Here is a 22,324-nt window from a genome sequence, read left to right on the forward strand (position 1 = left end):
GCTTTTAGCCATGTTTTGAGGTGAGGATGAGATGGTATTGAAACTTAGATTTAGTTGATGAAGGACCACCTTTTATGGTATTGAAACCCTAGAGATGATGTCAACCAACTTCTAGCCACGTTTTGGGTTTAGAATCAGAGGGTATGGAATCTTAGAATTAGCTGATGAAGGATGGAGATTGAAAAAATAAAAAGCTTCTTATTCTAGAAACTTTGTAAAACATCCATCTATTGGACATAAAAAACCCTAGAGATGGTGTCAATAAGTTTTTTGCCAAGTTTTAAGATTAGGATGAGAGGGTATTGAATCTTAGATTTAGTTGCTGAAGGATAGAGATTGAAGAAATAAAAAGTTTCTTATTTTAGAAACTTTATAAATATCAATCTTTTACTTTTTGTAAACCCTAGATATGGCGTCGAAGTGCTTTTAGCTAAGTTTTGAGATGAGGATTTGATGGTATTGAATCATAGATTTAGTTGATGAAGGATGGAGATTGAAAAATTACAAAGTTTTTTTTTTTTGGTAGGTAAGCTGGGGTTAGGCAGGACCCCGACCAGATATATTAAACAACAAAAACATTACAAATTAGGGGGGGCCACGAGGGCAGCAAAGGCATAGAGCCAGCAACAACAATAAAGAAAACCACATTACAGTCTGGTGAAGATAGCTCTAGAGGAGTCTAGAGCAATTTGGTCCAGGAAATCTTGGATAGGGGAAGGCCGAGGCGAGCTCCCATCATTGATCAGCAGGTCTAAGTCTTCCCCTTTGGAGGGAAAGTCAATTTTCGAGAGTAGATCAGCAGCAGCATTACCCTCTCGCCAAATATGGGATATCCTCCACGCATTGAAGTTGAGAAGAGTCTTTTTTATTATAGCAAGAGTAGGGATAGCCTTCCAGGTGCATTGAGAATTACCATTGATCATATTGACAGCCGAGGAAGAGTCAGATTCCAACCAAACATGAGGGAAATGGTGTCTGGCTGCAAGCTGAATTCCCCTGAGCAGGGCCTGGAGCTCTAACAGGTAAATAGGCTGATTTTTTACTCTGACTGAAAAAAATTTCAGACAGTTGCCTTCTGGGTTCCTAATGAGACCACCCAACCCGCCAGAATCATTTAGAAGAGAAGCATCCGTGTTAATTTTGACCCAAGCAGGAGGGGGCTTGACCCAAGAAACGAGTTTTGGGGTCGGATCTTTTGGATGGCAGGGGAGGTTAAAGAGCGCTGCGCAACAGGAGCTATTCTGGTTTGGGACATCATTTCTTTGCAATGCAACGAGTTTGGATTTAACCAGAGACAGAATATGAGACAGAACATGTTGCTTGTGCTTACCAGGTTTGTTATGGGCTCTCTCATTCCTCTCAGACCAGATAGAGTAGATCGTGGCCTGGAAGAGGAGCCTAATGGCTGTACTTAGCTGTCCATTTCCCTTGAATTTGGATCTAATCCATTCTTCCTCAAGGTGTAAATTTAGAATTTTCCTTTTGAAGTTCAGATTCCTCAGAATTGTTCCCCAAATCCACTTAGAGAACCCACAATCGAAGAAGAGGTGGTTGGCAGATTCAGCACTATGAAGGCAGAGGAAGCAATTGGGAGATATCCGAAGACCATGCCGGATTAGTCTGTCATTGGTTAAGAGACGAGAGATGATGGCTTGCCAGCAGGTGAACGCATGCTTCGGAATATTACCAGAGAACCATACTGAATTGTGCCAGGGAACTCTGTTGGAGTGTAATCTGATGGTTTCCCAAGCCGATTTTAGAGAAAAATGGCCACTAGGGTTCGGCATCCAAATGGCCGAGTCTTCATCTGTATGGTTAAGAATAGAGTTCTGCAGGATTTTCTTCAGGTCATGGTGGGTTGGAAGGTCAAAGACCTGGCTCCATTCGCCATTGAATAGTAAATCGTTAACAGAGCAGTTAGCGGGGGTGTTATTTGAGAGGGCGACAATAGAAGTTTTGTTGCGGATGATCCCATCCGGGTGCCAAGGTTGGTTCCAGAAATCAATCCCAGTACCTTTCCCAATAGAATAGCAGACAAAAGGCTCAAGGAGGCTTCTGGCTTGAATAATGCCTCTGAAACCCCAAGAGGGTCTGCTAGGATTTTTCATGAGCCATAAATTACGGCTTCTAATATATTTTTTACGAACCCAGTCTGCCCACAACGATTTTTTACCAGCAGCAATGTTCCAGAAGAGTTTCATTTTGCTAGCTTTGTTCAGATCTTGCAGCCTCCGAATCCCAATACCCCCTTCTTCCTTGGTTAGACAAACAGTTTCCCAGGAGATAGGGTGGTAGCATTTTCTTAAATCCGAACCAGACCAAAGAAAAGTTCTGAAAATGCGCTCAATTTCGTCCATGGTACTTTGCGGAAGAGTGAAAGCAGCTGACCAGTAAAGGTGCAGGGAATTCAGAACAGATTGAATCAGCTCCAGCCTCCCTGCCCGGGATAGATGCCTATTGTTCCAGGCATCAATTCTTTTTCTGATTTTCGAGATCATAGGCTGACAATGGCTAGATCTGAGCCTGGAGGGGACAAGAGGCAAACCAAGATAACTAACAGGAAATTTTCCTTCCGGAATTCCCAGAGATTGAGAGATGGCAAGCTTGAGATTCTGGTCCCCACCAGAGAAAAACACCTCACTTTTGAGAGAGTTAATGGAGAGACCAGAGCATTTGGAGAACTTTTCAAGACAAATGTTAATATTACTGGTAGTTAAGTGATCAGCACTAGCAAAAAGAACCACATCATCGGCAAAGAGTAAGTGGCTGATGTGGAGATCTCCTCTAGCAAAAGGAGTACGAATGAGATTAGAATGGGAAGCTTCATTGAAGATACAGGAAAACATCTCCATGACAATACAAAAGAGCAAGGGAGAAAGAGGGTCGCCTTGACGTAACCCATTGGCAGAAGAAAAGAATCCTTTAGGAGATCCGTTAATGAGAATGGAGAAGCAAGGATCAGAAATGCATTGACTTATCCAGTGACACCAGATAACGTTAAAGCCCATTTTTTTCATAAACAGAAGGAGACTTTGACGGCAGACATTGTCAAAGGCCTTACGGAGATCAAGTTTGAGGCACATTGCCGGGGGGGAGGAAACAGATTGCTTATGAAAGTTATGGATAAGGTCATTTGTAAGCAAAATATTTTCTTGGATAAGCCTACCGAGGACAAAGGCAGACTGATTGGGGCTGATAATATCAATAAGAATAGTTTTCAACCTAGAGGCGAGAATTTTTGAAATTATTTTGTAGAGGAAGTTGCAGAGGGAGATTGGGCGATATTGATCCGGGGAGTTAGAATCAGATTTTTTCGGAATCAGGCAGATGAAAGTGGAGTTAACGGACTTGAGCAATTTTCCTTTTTTAAAGAAATCAAGAATTGCAGAGCATACCTCATCCCCGATGAGATACCAGAAGGATTTGAAAAATTGGCCGTTAAATCCATCAGGACCAGGGCTTTTATCACCATCACAGAATCTGATAACATTTTCTATTTCCTCCTTCAAAATGGGACGAGTTAGCCATTCAGACTGAATGGTAGTCAATTTCTTTGAAGGCTCCGGAATGTCTGAGGGGTCAGGGGTTTGAAATTGGGCATTGAGGATGCGAGCAAAATAATCAACATAAATGGAAGCAATACTATCAGGATCAGTTATGATTTCCCCCTGATCATTAGAGGTTCCATAGATGTTGTTTCTATTCCTTCTGGCACGAACAGCAGCATGAAAGAAACTGGAATTGGTATCCTCCTTGGTGAGCCAGAAATTTCGAGATTTTTGCCTTATTATCGATTCCTCCTGCTTTGCAGTTTGGAGAAATAAATCCTTGAGATCATCAGCTTTGTTCCGGAGAACAACACTAGATGGGTTTGCTTTAACTTCAGCCTGGGCATTTTCGAGATCGTTTCTCACAATCGGCAGATAGATATCTACCCTTCCAAAGATGTTTTTGTTCCATGTTTTGATGGCAGTCTTAACCAACTTGAGTTTCTGAGTGAGTCTATACATGGGAGGGCCACTGATTTGGGCATTCCACGCTGAAAATCCGATATAGGGGGTCCCAAGTTGAATTTAGAAATGGCAACTATGAGGAGGGAGAATACGGTTGTTTAAGAAAACTAGAATTTACCAATTTGAAAAACTTAAACCGATTAAGAGATCAAAAACAATATTTTAAGCATACAAGTTAAATCTAATGGTGCAATGCAAATGAAAGAGCAAAGAGATAGAAAGAGTGCACCCGAGATTTAAAGTGGTTCGGTCCTCAAACTCGAGGCCTACTCCACTCCACCAACCAAACCCGTTGATGGCTTCACTATTTGATCTTCTTAACCTTGGCGAAGATCGGTGCCAATTACAATTGCTTTAACCTTGGTGGCAATCCTCACCACGGAGAAAAAGGGCTCCGCTTCTCCGAATACTCGCCCGAATACAAATCTTGAAAGATGAAAGAAAGAACTAAAAGATCCCTTCACAAGGGTTACAAAAGATGTACAATTGAGAGCCTATGATCCAAATCCTAGAGTTGGTGATGAGAGGCACAATTGAAGCTTGATTCACTCTTGGGTATTCAAATGAAGTTTAAGAGTGTTAGGATTAATATTTTGTATGTTTAGAACACCCATATTTATAGGAAAAACAAAATATGACCGTTCAGTGGCATTACGGTAATTCCAGCAAAATTCCAAACGGCTCTTTTTCAGACCGTTGGAGTGTTCTCGGAGTTCCGAGAATAATTCTCGGAGTTCCGAGAATTCTCGGAGTTCCGAGAAAAAATCTCGGAGTTCCGAGAAGCCACACAGAAATTGGAAAAAGTCTACTGGACCATTTCTCGGAGTTCCGAGAATAATTCTCGGAGTTCCGAGAATTCTCGGAGTTCCGAGAAAAACTCTCGGAGTTCCGAGAAGCCTATGCAGAGCAGATTTTTCAATTCTGTTTTTGGGCTTCCAGTTCTCAACCAAGATGGGATTGCTATGAGGGTTCCAAGGTGTTGGAACTCCACAAATACAATCACTTGTTTATTTAGGGTGTGTGAGATTACTTTAATTATGCCTCTAAAAACCTAATCTAGGTTTGGATCAATTACATTAAAAAATGGTCTTCAATATTAATTTCTTCATGTCTTCAAGTCTTCATGACTTCTTGCTTGATGACTTTGGCCTTCCAATTAGTGGTCCAATGTGGGCTTCTTGGCCTTCAATCCAAGCATCCTTGATCTTACTTTATCAAGATCTACAACTTAGACAAACAAACACATTAGTGATAAATGATCACTTGTGTATTGGAATCATCAAAACAAGATGGGAATGCCAAGGTAAAAACCATTGGGCTTACAATCTCCCCCTTTTTGATGATGACAAGCACAAGAGATTTACAAATCAAAGCATATACTCTTTTCACATTTTTCTTACACTAGAGACTTTACTCTAGATTCTTCTCCCCCTTTGTCATCAACAAAAAGAAGGGGTAAGAAAAACAAGGGTTTAAAATTTACAATTTTAAAGCTCCCCCTTTTTCAAAGAAAAATTCAATTTTAACTCCCCCTAGTTAAAATAATTTTACAATACAAGAGGGGTTATCAAACAAAACATACAAATGAAATATATTCAATTTTAAGTTCAAAAACCCCTAATCTACACAATATGAATATCATCATAAGGGGGTTTTGGGAACCCAAGATTTCTTGGTCCCACATCTAGCCCTACTCTTGGATGCACATTGGAATTGGTAATGACCATTCATTCCACAAAAATGGCATCTAACAAGAGGGTTAGATACACTAGTCCTATCATGATAAGCATGTTGAGGTCTAAGACTAGTTTTACTTAGGATTATGTCAATAATTTTATTTCCATTTAGAAATCCATGTAAACATAATCTAAGTCTTTCATTTTCATTATGAAGATGGGATGTTTGAACTAAAAGCTCATTTCTTTCATCTTCATAAGAATTGGAGGAGCTTGCCATATTTTGAAATTGTAAAAGTTGGCAAGTTTTCTCATCCAAGCTACCCTTAAGGGTATTAATCTCAAGTTTATGATTTTCAAGTGTAACTTGTTCTTGAGATATGGAAGAAGATAAATCACTTTTCAAAAATTCAAGTTCTTTTTCTAACTTTAAAATGGATTTTTTAAGAACTTTGTTTTTGGAAATTTGGGTATGCAAGGTTTCACATAATTCATCATAAGGTATACTATCACTTTTACTACTAGATGAAGAATATGAGGGGTTAGAGTTTACCTCAACTTCATGGGTGATTGTCATGAAGCAAAGATCATCTTTTTTATTTTCTTCCCCTTCACTTGAGCTTTTGCCCGATGTGCTTAACGCATCCCAACCGGCGGCAAGAGCCTTATGCTTCTTCCAATCCTTCTTACCCTTGTACTTAGAGGAAGTAGATTTTAGAAGTGGACAATCCGGTCTTTTGTGTCCAATCTTCTTGCAATTGAAGCATCTTAAGGCTCTTTCAACATCACTTTCCTCTTTCTTCTTCTTATCTTTCTTATGCTTCTTTCTCCACAAGCTCTTGAATCTTCGTAAAGCTTCTTCTTCGTCACTATCCGCTTCACTTGATGAGTCTTCCTTGGAAGCCTTGAGTGCTAGGGATCTAAATTCCCTCTCCTTCTCCTTTGGCTTCTTTTCCTCTTGTCGGCTAGTAAGGAGCATCTCATGGGTGATGAGAGATCCTACAAGCTCCTCTATGGTTAGAGTCTTGAGATTTTTTGACTCTTGAATCGCGGTCACCTTTGGATCCCAATGGGGAGGAAGAGACCTAAGTAACTTACTCACAAGCTCATCGTTAGGATAAGATTTACCAAGATTAGCTAGTTCGTTAGAAATAATAGAAAAAGGAGTATACATTTCCGAAATACTCTCGTTTGGACTCATTCTAAACATTTCATACTTGCTCTTTAACAAGTTTATTTTGGAATCCTTAACTTGTGATGTTCCCTCATTGGTAGTTGCAAGGGTATCCCAAATAGTCTTAGCGGAATCAAAAAGAGCAACTCTATTAAACTCCTCGGTAGCTAAGGCACAAAACAATGAATTTATTGCTTTGTAGTTCAAATTAGCTTGCCTTTTCTCTACCACATTCCATTCTTCAAAAGGATTGGAAGGTACATTGTATCCATTTTCAACAATGTACCAAAGTTCCACATCTATCGAAAGAAGATAGATGCGCATCCTTGTTTTCCAATGTCCATAGTTTGACCCATTGAAGAAAGGAGGTCTAGTTGTGGAATGGCCTTCCGGAAGTCCGGTTCCAATTTGGTGTGCCATTTCACAATTAGAAGTTGCCAAATAAAATCTTTCCCTAGTTAGATTTTGAAATAACTTTTACAAAAATTTTAAAATCTTTTAAGAGCCAAGGCTCTGATACCAAGTGAAAATCCGATATAGGGGGTCCCAAGTTGAATTTAGAAATGGCAACTATGAGGAGGGAGAATACGGTTGTTTAAGAAAACTAGAATTTACCAATTTGAAAAACTTAAACCGATTAAGAGATCAAAAACAATATTTTAAGCATACAAGTTAAATCTAATGGTGCAATGCAAATGAAAGAGCAAAGAGATAGAAAGAGTGCACCCGAGATTTAAAGTGGTTCGGTCCTCAAACTCGAGGCCTACTCCACTCCACCAACCAAACCCGTTGATGGCTTCACTATTTGATCTTCTTAACCTTGGCGAAGATCGGTGCCAATTACAATTGCTTTAACCTTGGTGGCAATCCTCACCACGGAGAAAAAGGGCTCCGCTTCTCCGAATACTCGCCCGAATACAAATCTTGAAAGATGAAAGAAAGAACTAAAAGATCCCTTCACAAGGGTTACAAAAGATGTACAATTGAGAGCCTATGATCCAAATCCTAGAGTTGGTGATGAGAGGCACAATTGAAGCTTGATTCACTCTTGGGTATTCAAATGAAGTTTAAGAGTGTTAGGATTAATATTTTGTATGTTTAGAACACCCATATTTATAGGAAAAACAAAATATGACCGTTCAGTGGCATTACGGTAATTCCAGCAAAATTCCAAACGGCTCTTTTTCAGACCGTTGGAGTGTTCTCGGAGTTCCGAGAATAATTCTCAGAGTTCCGAGAATTCTCGGAGTTCCGAGAAGCCACACAGAAATTGGAAAAAGTCTACTGGACCATTTCTCGGAGTTCCGAGAATAATTCTCGGAGTTCCGAGAATTCTCGGAGTTCCGAGAAAAACTCTCGGAGTTCCGAGAAGCCTATGCAGAGCAGATTTTTCAATTCTGTTTTTGGGCTTCCAGTTCTCAACCAAGATGGGATTGCTATGAGGGTTCCAAGGTGTTGGAACTCCACAAATACAATCACTTGTTTATTTAGGGTGTGTGAGATTACTTTAATTATGCCTCTAAAAACCTAATCTAGGTTTGGATCAATTACATTAAAAAATGGTCTTCAATATTAATTTCTTCATGTCTTCAAGTCTTCATGACTTCTTGCTTGATGACTTTGGCCTTCCAATTAGTGGTCCAATGTGGGCTTCTTGGCCTTCAATCCAAGCATCCTTGATCTTACTTTATCAAGATCTACAACTTAGACAAACAAACACATTAGTGATAAATGATCACTTGTGTATTGGAATCATCAAAACAAGATGGGAATGCCAAGGTAAAAACCATTGGGCTTACACACGCCCTTTCCACTTGCTCATATAAAGAGAGATCATCAAGCCAAGCATTTAAGAATCTGAAGGGTTTAGGGTCTTTGGGTTCACAGTCCTGCAGGTGGATTACTAGGGGAGAATGGTCAGAGATAATTGAGCTCTTGTATTTGACAAAGGAGTTCGGGAAAGAGGAGATCCAGTCATCATTGACCAGAGCCCTGTCAAGACGCCGTAATTTTAAGTCCCCGACTCTCGAGTTGTTAGACCAAGACAAGGTTTCACCAACAGATTTCAGATCGTGTAGAGAACAGAAGTCAATGCAGTTATTGAAGTCCTCCATGTCTTCTCTAGCTGGGTTGGACCCCCCAAACTTCTCATCCATGAACCTGATAATGTTATAGTCCCCGCAGGCTATCCAAGGGATATCTGAATTAGGGGTAGCTTTAAGGAAGTCCCACAATCTTTTCCTATCTCCCCCATAATTCCGAGCATAAATGGCAGTAAGTAAGATTTCTTTTCTGGACTGAAGGAGGTGAACATGACCATGAACAAACTGATCAGAGACAGTTATGGGGGCAAAATGGATGGTAGCTGGGTTCCAGATGACCCAAATTCTCCCATTGACAGCATGACTATAGTTTGGAACACACTTCCACCCAGGGGCAAATTCCTGAATGTAAGAATTCATTAGGTTCTCAGTTGCCCTGGTCTCAATGAGGCAGAGCAACTCAATATTTTCAATGTTGATAAGGTGCTTCACCTCAGTTCTCTTTGCGGAGGTGCCTATGCCTCTAATGTTCCACATCGCAAGTTTTATCATCATTAGAATTGATGGGAAGGGTGGGTTGGGCTGATTCAACAACAGAAGGATTGGTTGTATCGCTAGGGATTGAGAGGGCAAGACCAGAAGCATTTGTGCCAGAAGGATCAGAACAGGGGAAACTGATTAAACGATGGTTAATAGTATTTGTGCCAGCAGGTTCCGAACTGTTTTGTGAAGTGGAAGGAAAATTTTCTTGAGAGGTGGGAGGTGGGAGTAGCAAAGCTTGAGAATTTCTGGCTCTCTCCTCTGCATCAGGGTTATCTGCCTCTTCTGGGATATCTGCCTCAGGGTTATCTGTCTCTCCTGGGATATCTGCCTCAGGGTTATCGGCCTCTTCGGCCTCAGGTGCAGTCAATTCTTCTGCCTCGGAATGAACAGAGCTAAGGATGGAAAATGCATTCTGAGAGAGGATGATTGAGGGGTTTGCTTCTTTTGCAAGAGATGTCGTGGGTTGTGGAGGTTGCGAGATTTGCGCTGGGGGTGACAGATGGTAGGGGTCCGGTTCCGGCTGAGCTTCCTTTCGGGAGACAGGTCTCCATTCTCTATGATTTTTTTGAACTAGATTTTCTCTTTTGGGACATCTTTCTGATGAATGATTAAATGTCTTGCATTTGCTGCAGGAGTGGGGTTTCCATTCATATTCGATCATCTGGGTAGCTATACCATAAGGAGAGTGAATTTCTATCGAATCTGGGAGGGTTTCTCCAACTTCAATTTCTACACAGAGCCTGGCAAAGGTCAGTCTTGTCTCTTCTGCTGTTTTTGAGTCCATATATAGAGGGTTACCAACAGCACTACCAATTTTGCTGATTCCATCTTGGTTCCAGTATTGTAGGGGGAGCCCTGGTAGCCTGATCCATATTGGGATGGATGATAGCTCAGGCTTTTCGAGAGGGACATCTGGGATCCATTTTCGGATGATTAGAGGTCTACCAGCGTAGGTATGAGCTTCCATTTCCAGGATTTGGTTACAGTCTTCCCCGCAACTGAGCTTGAAGAGAAAAAAGCCGTTGCTGAGAGTGGAAACCTGCAGGCTTCCTTTTAGATTCCACTTTCTTTGGAGGTTTTCCTGCAGATTAAGAACGAAAGGTCTTTTTCCCAGGAAGAAACCCACTAAGCAGTTATCCCACTTGTGGCTCCCTTTGTTGACTTCCTCCATTGAGAAATTAATGACAGATTTCTCTGAATCCTTGAAGATGGGAGGGACCCGATTCAGTTTGACAGGGGGGGTTGGTTTTGGGTTTTGGAATAGAATTACCCAGGGGTTTGGGGAGGGTGGGGTTTGTCGATTTTCGGGCAGGGTGGGAAGCAAAGGGGATTTGGGAGCTGTGCTAGAGATGGGCGGGAAGTGAGAATTTTTTGGGCTTTGAGATTCCTGCAGCGGTTGGGTTTCCTCCCCAATTTGGGTGGAAAGGAAGACTGCATTTAAATTTGGAATTTCCTGTCCAGAAAGAGGAGAAGGGCCACCTCTGCGGCTTGGGCTAAGTGGGGAACGGGTCTCGACGGGAGGAGTATATGGATTTGGATTTGAATTTTCTAGGCAGGAAGGGAGAAAAGAGGCATCTCTGCAGCTTTGGATAGGGAGGGCACGGGGCTCTAAGAGAGAAGGGTTAGGTGAGGATGGACCAGTCTTAGCTTGAAGGGTATAGGGTAGGTTTTCCAAAAGAGGGCCATGGGTTGGGGTAGGTGAGAATTTGCTGGAAATGGCAAGACTGGTTTGGGGGGAGGAATCCATTGTTCCCAGAGGGAGGAACTGGTTGACCCGAGGAGGAGGTGGAGGACGAAATTTTTCGAGGGTCGCTTTATCTGGTATCAGAGTTGAGGCAGCGAGGTTTTGGCGGCTGATTTTCCTGAGAGAGGGGGCTTTTCCAGGTTTGCTATCTGTGCTGGTTTTTTTGGATTTTGAAGGTTTATCGAAAATCTTATGGGTGCGGGTTCCTCTTTTGACGTGAGTTTCTTGAGCTAAGAGGGAGGGGTCGATAACAGGATTGCTGGTTTTGGGGGGGTCTCTTGGGGATGAGGATTGGCCCGGAAAGAGGGGTCTGAGAGAGGAGGGATGGGAGCTAGTTCCATTTCCTTTAGAAGGGGTAGGCGCCATCTTGAAGCCATACTCCAACTCAAGTGCACGAACTTCAGGTGGGGTGTTATCAATGTCAATGGGGAAAAAAGGAGCCGTCGAAGGGATAGATCTTCCGGAGGAATCCTCAATCCGGGAAACTGGTTTTCCAGGGTCGGGAGGTTCCACAAGGAACATCTTTCTCACTGTGATGATTGTCCTTTCAGATCTCAACCTTACTCTCTTCCGGAAAATACGACATGGAAGCTCTGTTGAAAAATTACAAAGTTTCTTATATTGAAAACTGTATAAAACATCCATCTTTTAGACATAGAAAACCCTAGATGTGGTGTAAAGAAGCTTTTAGCCAAGTTTGTAGAAGAGGATGAGATGGTATTGAATCTTAAATTTAGTTGATAGAGGATATTGAATTAAAAAATAGAAAGTTTCTTATTTTAGAAACTCTAAAACATCCATCTTTTAGACATAAGAGACCCTGGAGATGGTGTCAAAGAGCTTTAAGCCAAGTTTTTGGATGATGATGAGATGGTTTTAAATCTTAGATTTAGTTAATGGAAGATTGAGATTGAAAAAGTAGAAAGTTTCTTGTTTTAGAAACTTTATAAAATATCCATCTTTTAGACATAGGAAATCCTAGAGATGGTGTTAAGAAGCTTTGAGTCAAGTTTTGAGATGAGGATGTGATGGTATTGGATCTTGGATTTTGTTGACAAATGATAGAGATTGAAAAAATAGAAAGTTTATATAACATCCATTGTTTAGACATAGCTGACCCTAGAGATGGTGTCAATGAGCTTTTAGCTAAGTTTTGGATTGATGATGAGATGGTATTGAATCTTAGATTTAGCTGATGAAGGATGTTGATTGAAAAAATAGAAAGTTTCTTATTTTAGAAACTTTATAAAACATCCGTCTCTTTAGACATTGGAAACTCGAGAGATGGTGTTAAGGAGCTTTTAGCAAAGTTTTGAGATGAGAATGAGAGGGTACTGAATCTTTGATTTAGTTGCTGAATGATGGAGATTGAAAGAAAAAAAAGTTTCCTATTTTAGAATCTTTATAAAACATCAAACTTTTATACTTGGTAAACCCTAGAGATGGTGTCAAAGAGCTTTTAGCAACATTTTGAGATGAGGATTTGATGATGGTATTGAATCTTAGATTTAGTTGATGAAGGATGGAGATTGAAGAAATATAAAGGTTATTATTTAAAAAACTTTATAAAACATCAATCTTTTAGAAGTGGGTAATCCTCGAGATAGTGTTAATAAGCTTTTTGCCAAGTTTTGAGATCAGGACGAGATGGTATTGAATCTTAGATTTAGTTGATAAAGTAAGAAGATTGAAAAAATAGAAAGTTTCTTGTTTTAGAAACTTTTCAAAACATCAATTTTTAGCCATAGGAGACCCTAGAGATGGTGTCAATGAGCTTTTAGCCATGTTTTGAGGTGAGGATGAGATAGTATTGAAACTTCGATTTAGTTGATGAAGGACCACCTTTTATTGTATTGAAACCCTAGAGATGATGTCAACCAACTTCTAGCCACGTTTTGGGTTGAGAATCAGAGGGTATCGAATCTTAGATTTAGCTGATGAAGGATGGAGATTGAAAGAATAGAAAGATTCTTCCAACTCGAAAAGACTCATCAAAGCCCAGTTCGTCTACTAAACTGCTGAAAAGAATCCCAGAAATTATGTCCAACCCAAAGCTGTTTGTGAGAAGAACAATGCTATCTGAAAAACAGCCATTCTGTGGACGCACAGGAGAAGGTGACTCACCCACTGAGTCAGGACGAATTAACCCTGAGTCAAGCCCAGTGCACTCAGCAAGAGGTAACCAGTCCCCTCCTCTTAACCCAAGATTGGTTAATGCAGGTAGGGTTGAGTTAATGTCTGTAAGAGGAAAGAACTCTCCTCCCCATGCATCTGACGCCCTGGTTACCAAACAGAGCTGTGTCTTTGACCTTCAGATCCTTAACAAAGGCACTACATTCCCAGCTTTGTCTTCAGAAACATCCCCATCAAAGAACCTACCCCCTCACAGTACCCACCTGCAGTGCTTTCTCCCCTCTGCTCAAGCTACCTTCGTCAGAGCAGAGATCTGTAGACCCCAACCACCTTGCAGTCTTGAAACCCCCAATGTTCTGTCCTCACCTACCCTGGTCAGAACAGCTGCCCTGTCCCAATCTGCCCACCTACCATGCCCTGTCCCACAATCTTCTCCCCCAAGAAAGCTTGATGCTTAGAGCTGTCTCTTTGAGAGGAAAGACATTCACTCTACCTCAAAGCTCAAATTTTTTTCCAAAACTGAAGTAGTAACCCAATCTGGTTTTGATTTTGAAGATGATGAACTGGAAGAGAATGATCGTAAATGGCAAAATTCGTTGGTAGGATACCTTGTGGGACGAAGACCTTATTATGTGGCTTTAAGGAATCATCTTGGAAAGATATGGACGTTGAAAGGAGAGTTTCAAATGTTCAACCTTCACAATGGGTTTTTCCTCTTCCAATTTAACAATTTTGAGGACTGTGAAAGAATCCTGGAAGGAGGAAATTTCAGTTTTGGGGGTCGCCCCCTTGTGCTGAGAAGATGGACTCCTGATATGGCTCTTGAAAAACTATCTTTGTCCTCTGTCCCTATATGGATAAAACTCCCCGGGCTGAACTTGCGCTTCTGGTCAGCACATTGTCTCAGTAAACTTGGAAGCAAAATTGGACGCCCAAACTACCGGCAATACTCGCCTCAGCTATGCTCGAATTTGTATAGAAGTAGAGGCTGGAAGTGACTTTCCTGACCAAATTGAAATCATAACCTCCTTGGGGACTACGTACCAAAGAGTTGAATATGAATGGCGGCCTCCTTCCTGCAAAGAGTGCTGCACTTTCAATCACTCAGACTCAACCTGCCCAAAGCAAATCCCCCCAAGAAAACCGATCATGCAATGGAGACCTGTATCAAAACAAGGCAAGGATTCTAAATCTACTCTGGGAAGCAATCAGAAAAGAGGCGAAGGCAATTTTCAGCCTCTAACTGACCCAAATCTCAAGAATTCCAAGCCCACTTCTTGTAATTCTCGTGCGGAAAAAACTGGAACTGAAGAAGAATATGATCCCACTATCAGCCCTGATGACTATGAACAATCCCATCCCCTCCAAACTAATGTTGATAATAACATGGCGAGTAAACCTGTGATTGCTGCTAAATCACCTGGAGGCATTAACCTTTTTAATTCATATGCTCTCCTAGAAGAGCATGAAGATTTAGATGAAAATTATATGGAGGCTTCTCATGAGAGAATTTCATCGTCTACCACAAATCGATCGGAAAGATCCATAGAGTCCGAGCAGTATGCTTCTTATATCACTCCTGGAAATGATGAAAGTGGAAATCTGGAATGTTAGAGGGCTGTGCACGTCGACCCGTCGGGAAGAAATTCATGATCTTATTGTGCGGGAAAAAACCCCCATTTTCGGGCTGCTCAAGACGAAAGCTTACATGGACAAACTTACATCCTACGTGAGTGACATTCATGGTAATTGGGATTGTCACGCCAACTACAATTTCACTACTAAAGGCAGAATATGGATTGTCTGGGATAGGAGTCAGATTCGGGTTAATGTTCTTCACGAATCTAAACAGCACGTGCATACAGAAGTTACTTTCATTCATTACAATATTACTATTCTTCTGACTTTTGTTTATGCGACTAACTCTGGTAAAGAAAGAAGACTTCTTTGGGATTCTCTCGGTTCTATAGCTCCTACTATCAGAATTCGTTGGATGGTGTTGGGGGATTTCAATGTAATTCGGTTTGCTGAAGAAAGTGTGGGAGGAGCTGAACCAAACAGGATTGAGATGGCTGATTTCAATGAGTGCATTGATTGCTGCTCCCTCCATGATCTCAAATGTATGGGTCAGACTTTATCCTGGAGTAACAGCCCTAAAACTAGCGAGCTTAAGCTGAGAAGGTTGGACCGAGCCTTGGTGAATGATGAATGGATAAATACTCTTACAGATTCCTTTGCTATCTATCGATACCCTGGAACTTCTAATCATGCCCCCCTAATTATTCATCTCGCTGAGAGACATAATGAGATCAAGAAGCCATTCAAGTTCTTTAGTGCGTGGCTTATGGATCTCTCGATCTTTGAATGTGTTGAAAGAGCTTGGAGTATTAATTCTAAAGGTAATCCCATGTTCCGTCTCTCTCAGAAACTTAAAAATACTAAACAGGCTATCAAGATTTGGAATCAAACAAAATTTGGGAGGGTTAATCTGATTGCCCCTGCTGTTAAGCAAGACCTTGAAGATGTTCAAATTGCCTTAGCATCTAATCCAACTAATTTACACCTTAGAAGTAGAGAATCCTCTCTCAAGGAGAGATTTTTCAAAGTCTCTCGGATGGAAGAATCCATGCGCAGGCAGAATGCGAGAGTGCAATGGTTAAACCTGGGTGACTCAAACTCTGCTTATTTTTACTCTGTTATGAATGCGAGAAGAAATCAAAATAGTATTGGGGGTCTCCTCGATGTTCATGGTAACCTGACTACTGATCACTCCCAGATTGAAAACATCATGATATCCTATTTTCAAAACCTGCTCAACTCTGGCACAATTTGTGAGACGTCTCTGCTGCCCACCCCCTCCAAAATCCTTTTGCAGGAGGAAGCTGATTGGTTAACCAGCCCGGTCCGTGAGGAGGAAATCAAAGCTACGGTTTTCGGAATGGATGGAAACCGAGCTCCTGGCCCGGATGGCTTCAACGGCGAATTCTATCAGAAATTCTGGTACATTATTAGTGCTGACGTTGTGAAGGCCTTTCAACACTTCTTCAAAAATGATACCCTTCTGGCTGAGGTAAACTCTACCAATATCACTCTAATTCCTAAATGTAGTGATGCGGCTTCCCCTGATTTGTTCCGCCCTATAGCCCTTTGCAATTTCTCATACAAAATCATTACTAAAATTATGGCCAATAGGATCCGTCATTTTATGAATGGTATCATTAGTCCTCTCCAATCAGCTTTTATAAAAGGGCGATCGATTCATGATAACATCTTACTGATGCAGGATGTTATTCATAATTTCCATCGGAAAAATGCCAAACCTGCAATCTGCATCAAAATTGACCTCAAAAAAGCCTATGATAAGGTGTCTCATAAAGCCATTCTTGTATACATGGCAAAAAAGGGTTTTAATGAGAAGTGGTGTAGGTGGGTAAAACAGTGCATCTGCAATCCATCATTTGCTGTCATTCTCAATGGGAGCCCTCGGGGCTATTTCAAAGCTACCAATGGGATCAGACAAGGAGATCCCCTGTCCCCCACCCTCTTATGTTTCATTATGGAAAGCTTATCGGGTATCCTTACTGAAGCTATCAGTTCTGGTTTTCTCACATCCCCTTTCTCTACAGAAAATCTGCCCATTTCCCATTTGTTTTATGCAGATGATGTCATGCTCTTTGCGGATGCCTCTGTTGCCAATGCTATAAAGATCAAAGAATGTCTTGACAGATTTAAAAATTGCACCGGGCTGGAGGCCAACTTCAATAAATCAGAGATTATATTTGCTGGATGTAATCATAGGCTCAAGGGTCTTATTAGAAGGGTGCTGCAGATGAATGAAGGAGCCCTTCCGATGAAGTATCTGGGGTTGCCCCTGACTTCTGGTAGACTAACCAGTGGCGACTGTATCCCCCTCATATCTAAAATCCGTGGGAGGATTGCCTCCTGGGCAAACAGGTTCCTATCTAGGGCTGGCAGGGTGGAGCTTATAAAATCTGTTCTGAACTCTTTCAGTGTCTACTGGTCCTCTGCTTTCAGACTTCCGATGGGAGTCCTCAATGAAATTGACAAAATTATGAGAAAATTTGTCTGGGCAGGATCATCCCTGGCCAACTCATATCACCCCATCAGCTGAGATAATGTCTGCTCCCCCAAGGATGAAGGTGGCTTAGGTATCCGGAGTACTTATGAGGTTAGCAAGGCTTTCCAACTAAAATGCCTGTGGAGATGTTTGAATTCTAAGGGCAACCCTTGGGCGGATTGGTTCCATTGGAAATATGTCAAAAGGAAAAACTTTTGGACAATGAAAAATCCATCCAACCCATCCTGGGGTGCTAGGGGCATATTCCAAATCAGAGCTGTTACTATGAGGTATGTCTGCTACTCGGTTGGAAATGGTGCTGGAATTGATTTTTGGCGTCAACCTTGGCACCCTTCTGGGGCTCTGATTCAGCGAACTTTCGAAGATCCTCAGATCAACTCAATCCCTCTCAATACTACCATTAGTTCGCTGATGGAGGACGGAATATGGGCTGAATACCTCGACTATTCTGGGGGTGGAGAATTAAACCTAATTATCAACTCTGCTCTTACAAATGAAGATGACCCATACCCTGTTTGGAAACCTGAACCTAGTGGCAAGTTCTCTCTGAAATCAGCCTGGAATTCCATCAGGATACTACGGCCGAAGGCAATCTGGGCCCCCTCCATATGGTTTAAAGGCCATGTGCCAAAGCATAGCTTCACTGCTTGGCAGGTCGTTCAAAACTGTTTGCTCACTCGTGACAGGCTACTTTTCTTGGGCAATTCAAGAGAAACCAGATGTCTCCTGTTCAATTCGGACATAGAATCTGTCAACCATATTTTCTTTCGATGTGGTTATTCTGCATGGATATGGAGCTCCATCCTCCGGCGTTTCAATCAGAAAAGAAAACCCCTGAATTCTCTATCTGAGGAAGAAGCCTGGATAAGAAATCATTTCAAAGGTAGTGGTCAATGTGCCACTGCCATGCGCATTGCCTTCGGGACTACCATATATCTCATATGGGCTGAGCGAAACACCAGAATTCATGGGAATCCTAGCACTCACAAACAAACCATTCTTCGATGGATCATTAGCACCATTAGAAACAGAGTATTATTCCTCAATCTGTCAGATGAACCGGGTCACCGAAAGCTATATTTTGCTACACAATTCAAATGCCCCCTGTTCGCTGTCAACTCCTCCCCTCAATTCTGCCAATGGGAGAAACCGAGTGGAGACGTGATAAAACTAAACTCTGATGCGTCTATGAAAGGGGACGCTGCTGGCATTGGAGGTATCCTTCGTGACTATAAAGGGACTATTAGAGGCTGTTTCTCCTTGAATACTAATTTGAAACCCATTCATATTCTTGAAATGGATGCAATATTCTATGGTCTTGAGTTGGCGAGAAACCTGAATATCAGTAATATTTGGATTGAGTCTGACTCGATGGTAGCTGTGAAGATGGGAGCTGGGACTGCCCTTGGCGAGCTAAATCTCTGTTCAATACAATAATAAGACGTCTTCAAGAGTTCCATAACTGGAAGGTATCCCATATATGGAGAGAAGCGAACCAGCCAGCTGACTATCTATCCAAGCCTGAATGCCCCTGCAAAGGAATGGACATAGAGGTCATGGGCATTCCTTCCCGGCTTGAAGAGCTTGTTTTTCAAGATTCATTGGGTATTTGCTATCCTCGATTGAGATGATTATTCCCATAATTCTTGTTGTTTATGATCGAGCTTTTGATTTGTGGGCTGTTTCTGTTGCTGCTAGGGGCAGTGAATTCATGAGACCTGATGCAGGTCCTCTCTACTCCACCTACAGTTTCTCCCGGCGGGTCCTAATTACCCGATCGGCAAGATTGTTGGAGATCTTTGTTTAATTTTGCTTCTTTTTTGCTGCCCATGTGGCCCCCCTTTGTCATTTCTCCGCTCTTTCTAATATATCTGGTCGGGGTCCCTGCCTAACCCCAGCTTGCCCATAAAAAAATAAAATAGAAAGATTCTTATTCTAGAAACTTTATAAAACATCCAACTTTTGGACATAAGAAACCCTAGAGATGGTGTCAAGGAGTTTTTTGCCAAGTTTTAAGATTAGGATGAGAGGGTATTGAATCTTAGATTTAGTTGCAGAAGGATAGAGATTGAAGAAATAAAAAGTTTCTTATTTTAGAAACTTTGAAAATATCAATCTTTTACTTTTTGTAAACCGTAGATATGGCGTCAAAGTGCTTTTAGCTAAGTTTTGAGATGAGGATTAGATGGTATTGAATCGTAGATTTAGTTGATGAAGGATGGAGATTGAAAAATTACAAAGTTTCTTATTTTAGAAACTTTATAAAACATCCATCTTTTAGACATAGAAAACCCTAGATGTGGTGTAAAGAAGCTTTTAGCCAAGTTTGTACAAGAGGATGAGATGGTATTGAATCTTAGATTTAGTTGATAGAGGATATTGAATTAAAAAATAGAAAGTTTCTTATTTTAGAAACTCTAAAACATCATCTTTTAGACATAAGAGACCCTGGAGATGGTGTCAAAGAGCTTTTAGCCAAGTTTTGGGATGATGATGAGATGGTTTTAAATCTTAGATTTAGTTGATGGAAGATGGAGATTGAAAAAGTAGAAAGTTTTTTATTTTAGAAACTTTATAAAATATCCATCTTTTAGACATAGGAAATCCTAGAGATGGTGTTAAGGAGCTTTCAGTCAAGTTTTGAGATGAGGATGTGATGGTATTGGATCTTGGATTTTGTTGATAGAGGATGGAGATTGAAAAAATAGAAAGTTTATATAACATCCATCGTTTAGACATAGCTGACCCTAGAGATGGTGTCAATGAGCTTTTAGCCAAGTTTAGGATTGATGATGAGATGGTATTGAATCTTAGATTTTGCTGATGAAGGATGGTGATTGAAAAAATAGAAAGTTTCTTATTTTAGAAACTTTATAAAACATCAATCTTTTAGACATTGGAAACTCGAGAGATGGTGTCAAGGAGCTTTTAGCAAAGTTTAGAGATGAGAATGAGAGGGTACTGAATCTTAGATTTAGTTGCTGAATGATGGAGATTGAAAGAAAAAAAAGTTTCCTATTTTTGAAACTTTATAAAACATCAAACTTTTATACTTAGTAAACCCTAGAGATGGTGTCAAAGAGCTTTTAGCAACATTTTGAGATGAGGATTTGATGGAATTGAATCTTAGATTTAGTTGATGAAGGATGTAGATTGAAGAAATAGAAAGTTTATTATTTTAGAAACTTTAGAAAACATCCATCTTTTAGACGTGGGAAATCCTCGAGATAGTGTTAATAAGCTTTTTGCCAAGTTTTGAGATCAGGACGAGATGGTATTGAATCTTAGATTTAGTTGATAAAGTAAGAAGATTGAAAAAATAGAAAGTCTCTTATTTTAGAAACTTTTCAAAACATTAATTTTTAGCCATAGGAGACCCTAGAGATGGTGTCAATGAGCTTTTAGCCATGTTTTGAGGTGAGGAGGAGATGGTATTGAAACTTAGATTTAGTTGATGAAAGACCACCTTTTATGGTATTGAAACCCTAGAGATGATGTCAACCAACTTCTAGCCACATTTTGGGTTGAGAATCAGAGGGTATTGAATCTTAGATTTAGCTGATAAAGGATGGAGATTGAAAAACTAGAAAGCTTCTTATTCTAGAAACTTTGTAAAACATCCATCTTTTGGACATAAGAAACCCTAGAGATGGTGTCAAGGAGTTTTTTGCCAAGTTTTAAGATTAGGATGAGAGGGTCTTGAATCTTAGATTTAGTTGCTGAAGGATAGAGATTGAAGAAATAAAAAATTTCTTATTTTAGAAACTTTATAAATATCAATCTTTTACTTTTTGTAAACGCTAGATATGGCGTCGAAGTGATTTTAGCTAAGTTTTGAGATGAGGATTAGATGGTATTGAATCATATATTTAGTTGATGAAGGATGGAGATTGAAAAATTACAAAGTTTCTTATTTTAGAAACTTTATAAAACATCCATCTTTTAGACATAAAAAACCCTAGATGTGGTATAAAGAAGCTTCTAGCCAAGTTTGTAGAAGAGGATGATATGGTATTGAATCTTAGATTTAGTTGATAGAGGATATTGAATTAAAAAATAGAAAGTTTCTTACTTTAGAAACTCTAAAACATCCATCTTCTAGACATAAGAGACCTTGGAGATGGTGTCAAAGAGCTTTTAGCCAAGTTTTGGGATGATGATGAGATGGTTTTAAATCTTAGATTTAGTTGATGGAAGATGGAGATTGAAAAAGTAGAAAGTTTCTTGTTTTAGAAACTTTATAAAATAACCATCTTTTAGACATAGGAAATCCTAGAGATGGTATTAAGGAGCTTTCAGTCAAGTTTTGAGATGACGATGTGATGGTATTGGATCTTGGATTTTGTTGATAAAGGATGGAGATTGAAAAAATAAAAAGTTTATATAACATCCATCGTTTAGACATAGCTGACCCTAGAGATGGTGTTAATGAGCTTTTAGCGAAGTTTTAGATTGATGATGAAATGGTATTGAATCTTAGATTTAGCTGATGAACGATGGAGATTGAAAAAATAGAAAGTTTCTTATTTTAGAAACTATATAAAACATCCATCTTTTAGACATTGGAAACTCGAGAGATGGTGTCAAGGAGCTTTTAGCAAAGTTTTGAGATGAGAATGAGAGGCTACTAAATCTTAGATTTAGTTGGTGAATGATGAAGATTGAAAGAAAAAAAAGTTTCCAATTTTAGAATCTTTATAAAACATCAAACTTTTATACTTAGTAGACCCTAGAGATGGTGTCAAAGAGCTTTTAGCAACATTTTGAGATGAGGATTAGATGGTATTGAATCTTAGGTTTAGTTGATGAATGATGGAGATTGAAGAAATAGAAAGTTTATTATTTTAGAAACTTTATAAAACATCCATCTTTTAGACGTGGGAAATACTCGAGATAGTAT

At 40.3% G+C, this 22,324-nt stretch overlaps 1 protein-coding gene across 1 annotated transcript in view; it reads right to left on the reverse strand.

Annotated features, from left to right (window-relative positions):
* The window catches only part of LOC143861414 (uncharacterized), a 67,146-nt gene extending 57,821 nt beyond the window's left edge, over positions 1 to 9,325 (reverse strand). The window contains exons 1-2 of the mRNA XM_077372341.1: positions 8,663 to 9,325; positions 652 to 3,992 (exon numbers count right to left, since the gene is read on the reverse strand). Coding sequence (XP_077228456.1) covers positions 652 to 3,992; positions 8,663 to 9,325 — 4,004 coding nt within the window. The remainder of the gene's footprint in view (positions 1 to 651; positions 3,993 to 8,662) is intronic.
* Positions 9,326 to 22,324: the final 12,999 nt, after the last annotated feature.

The sequence above is a fragment of the Tasmannia lanceolata genome, unplaced genomic scaffold (assembly GCF_043159265.1).
Source record: "Tasmannia lanceolata isolate RefF3 unplaced genomic scaffold, GAP_Taslan_0.1 ptg000037l, whole genome shotgun sequence".
NCBI classification, from domain to species: domain Eukaryota; kingdom Viridiplantae; phylum Streptophyta; class Magnoliopsida; order Canellales; family Winteraceae; genus Tasmannia; species Tasmannia lanceolata.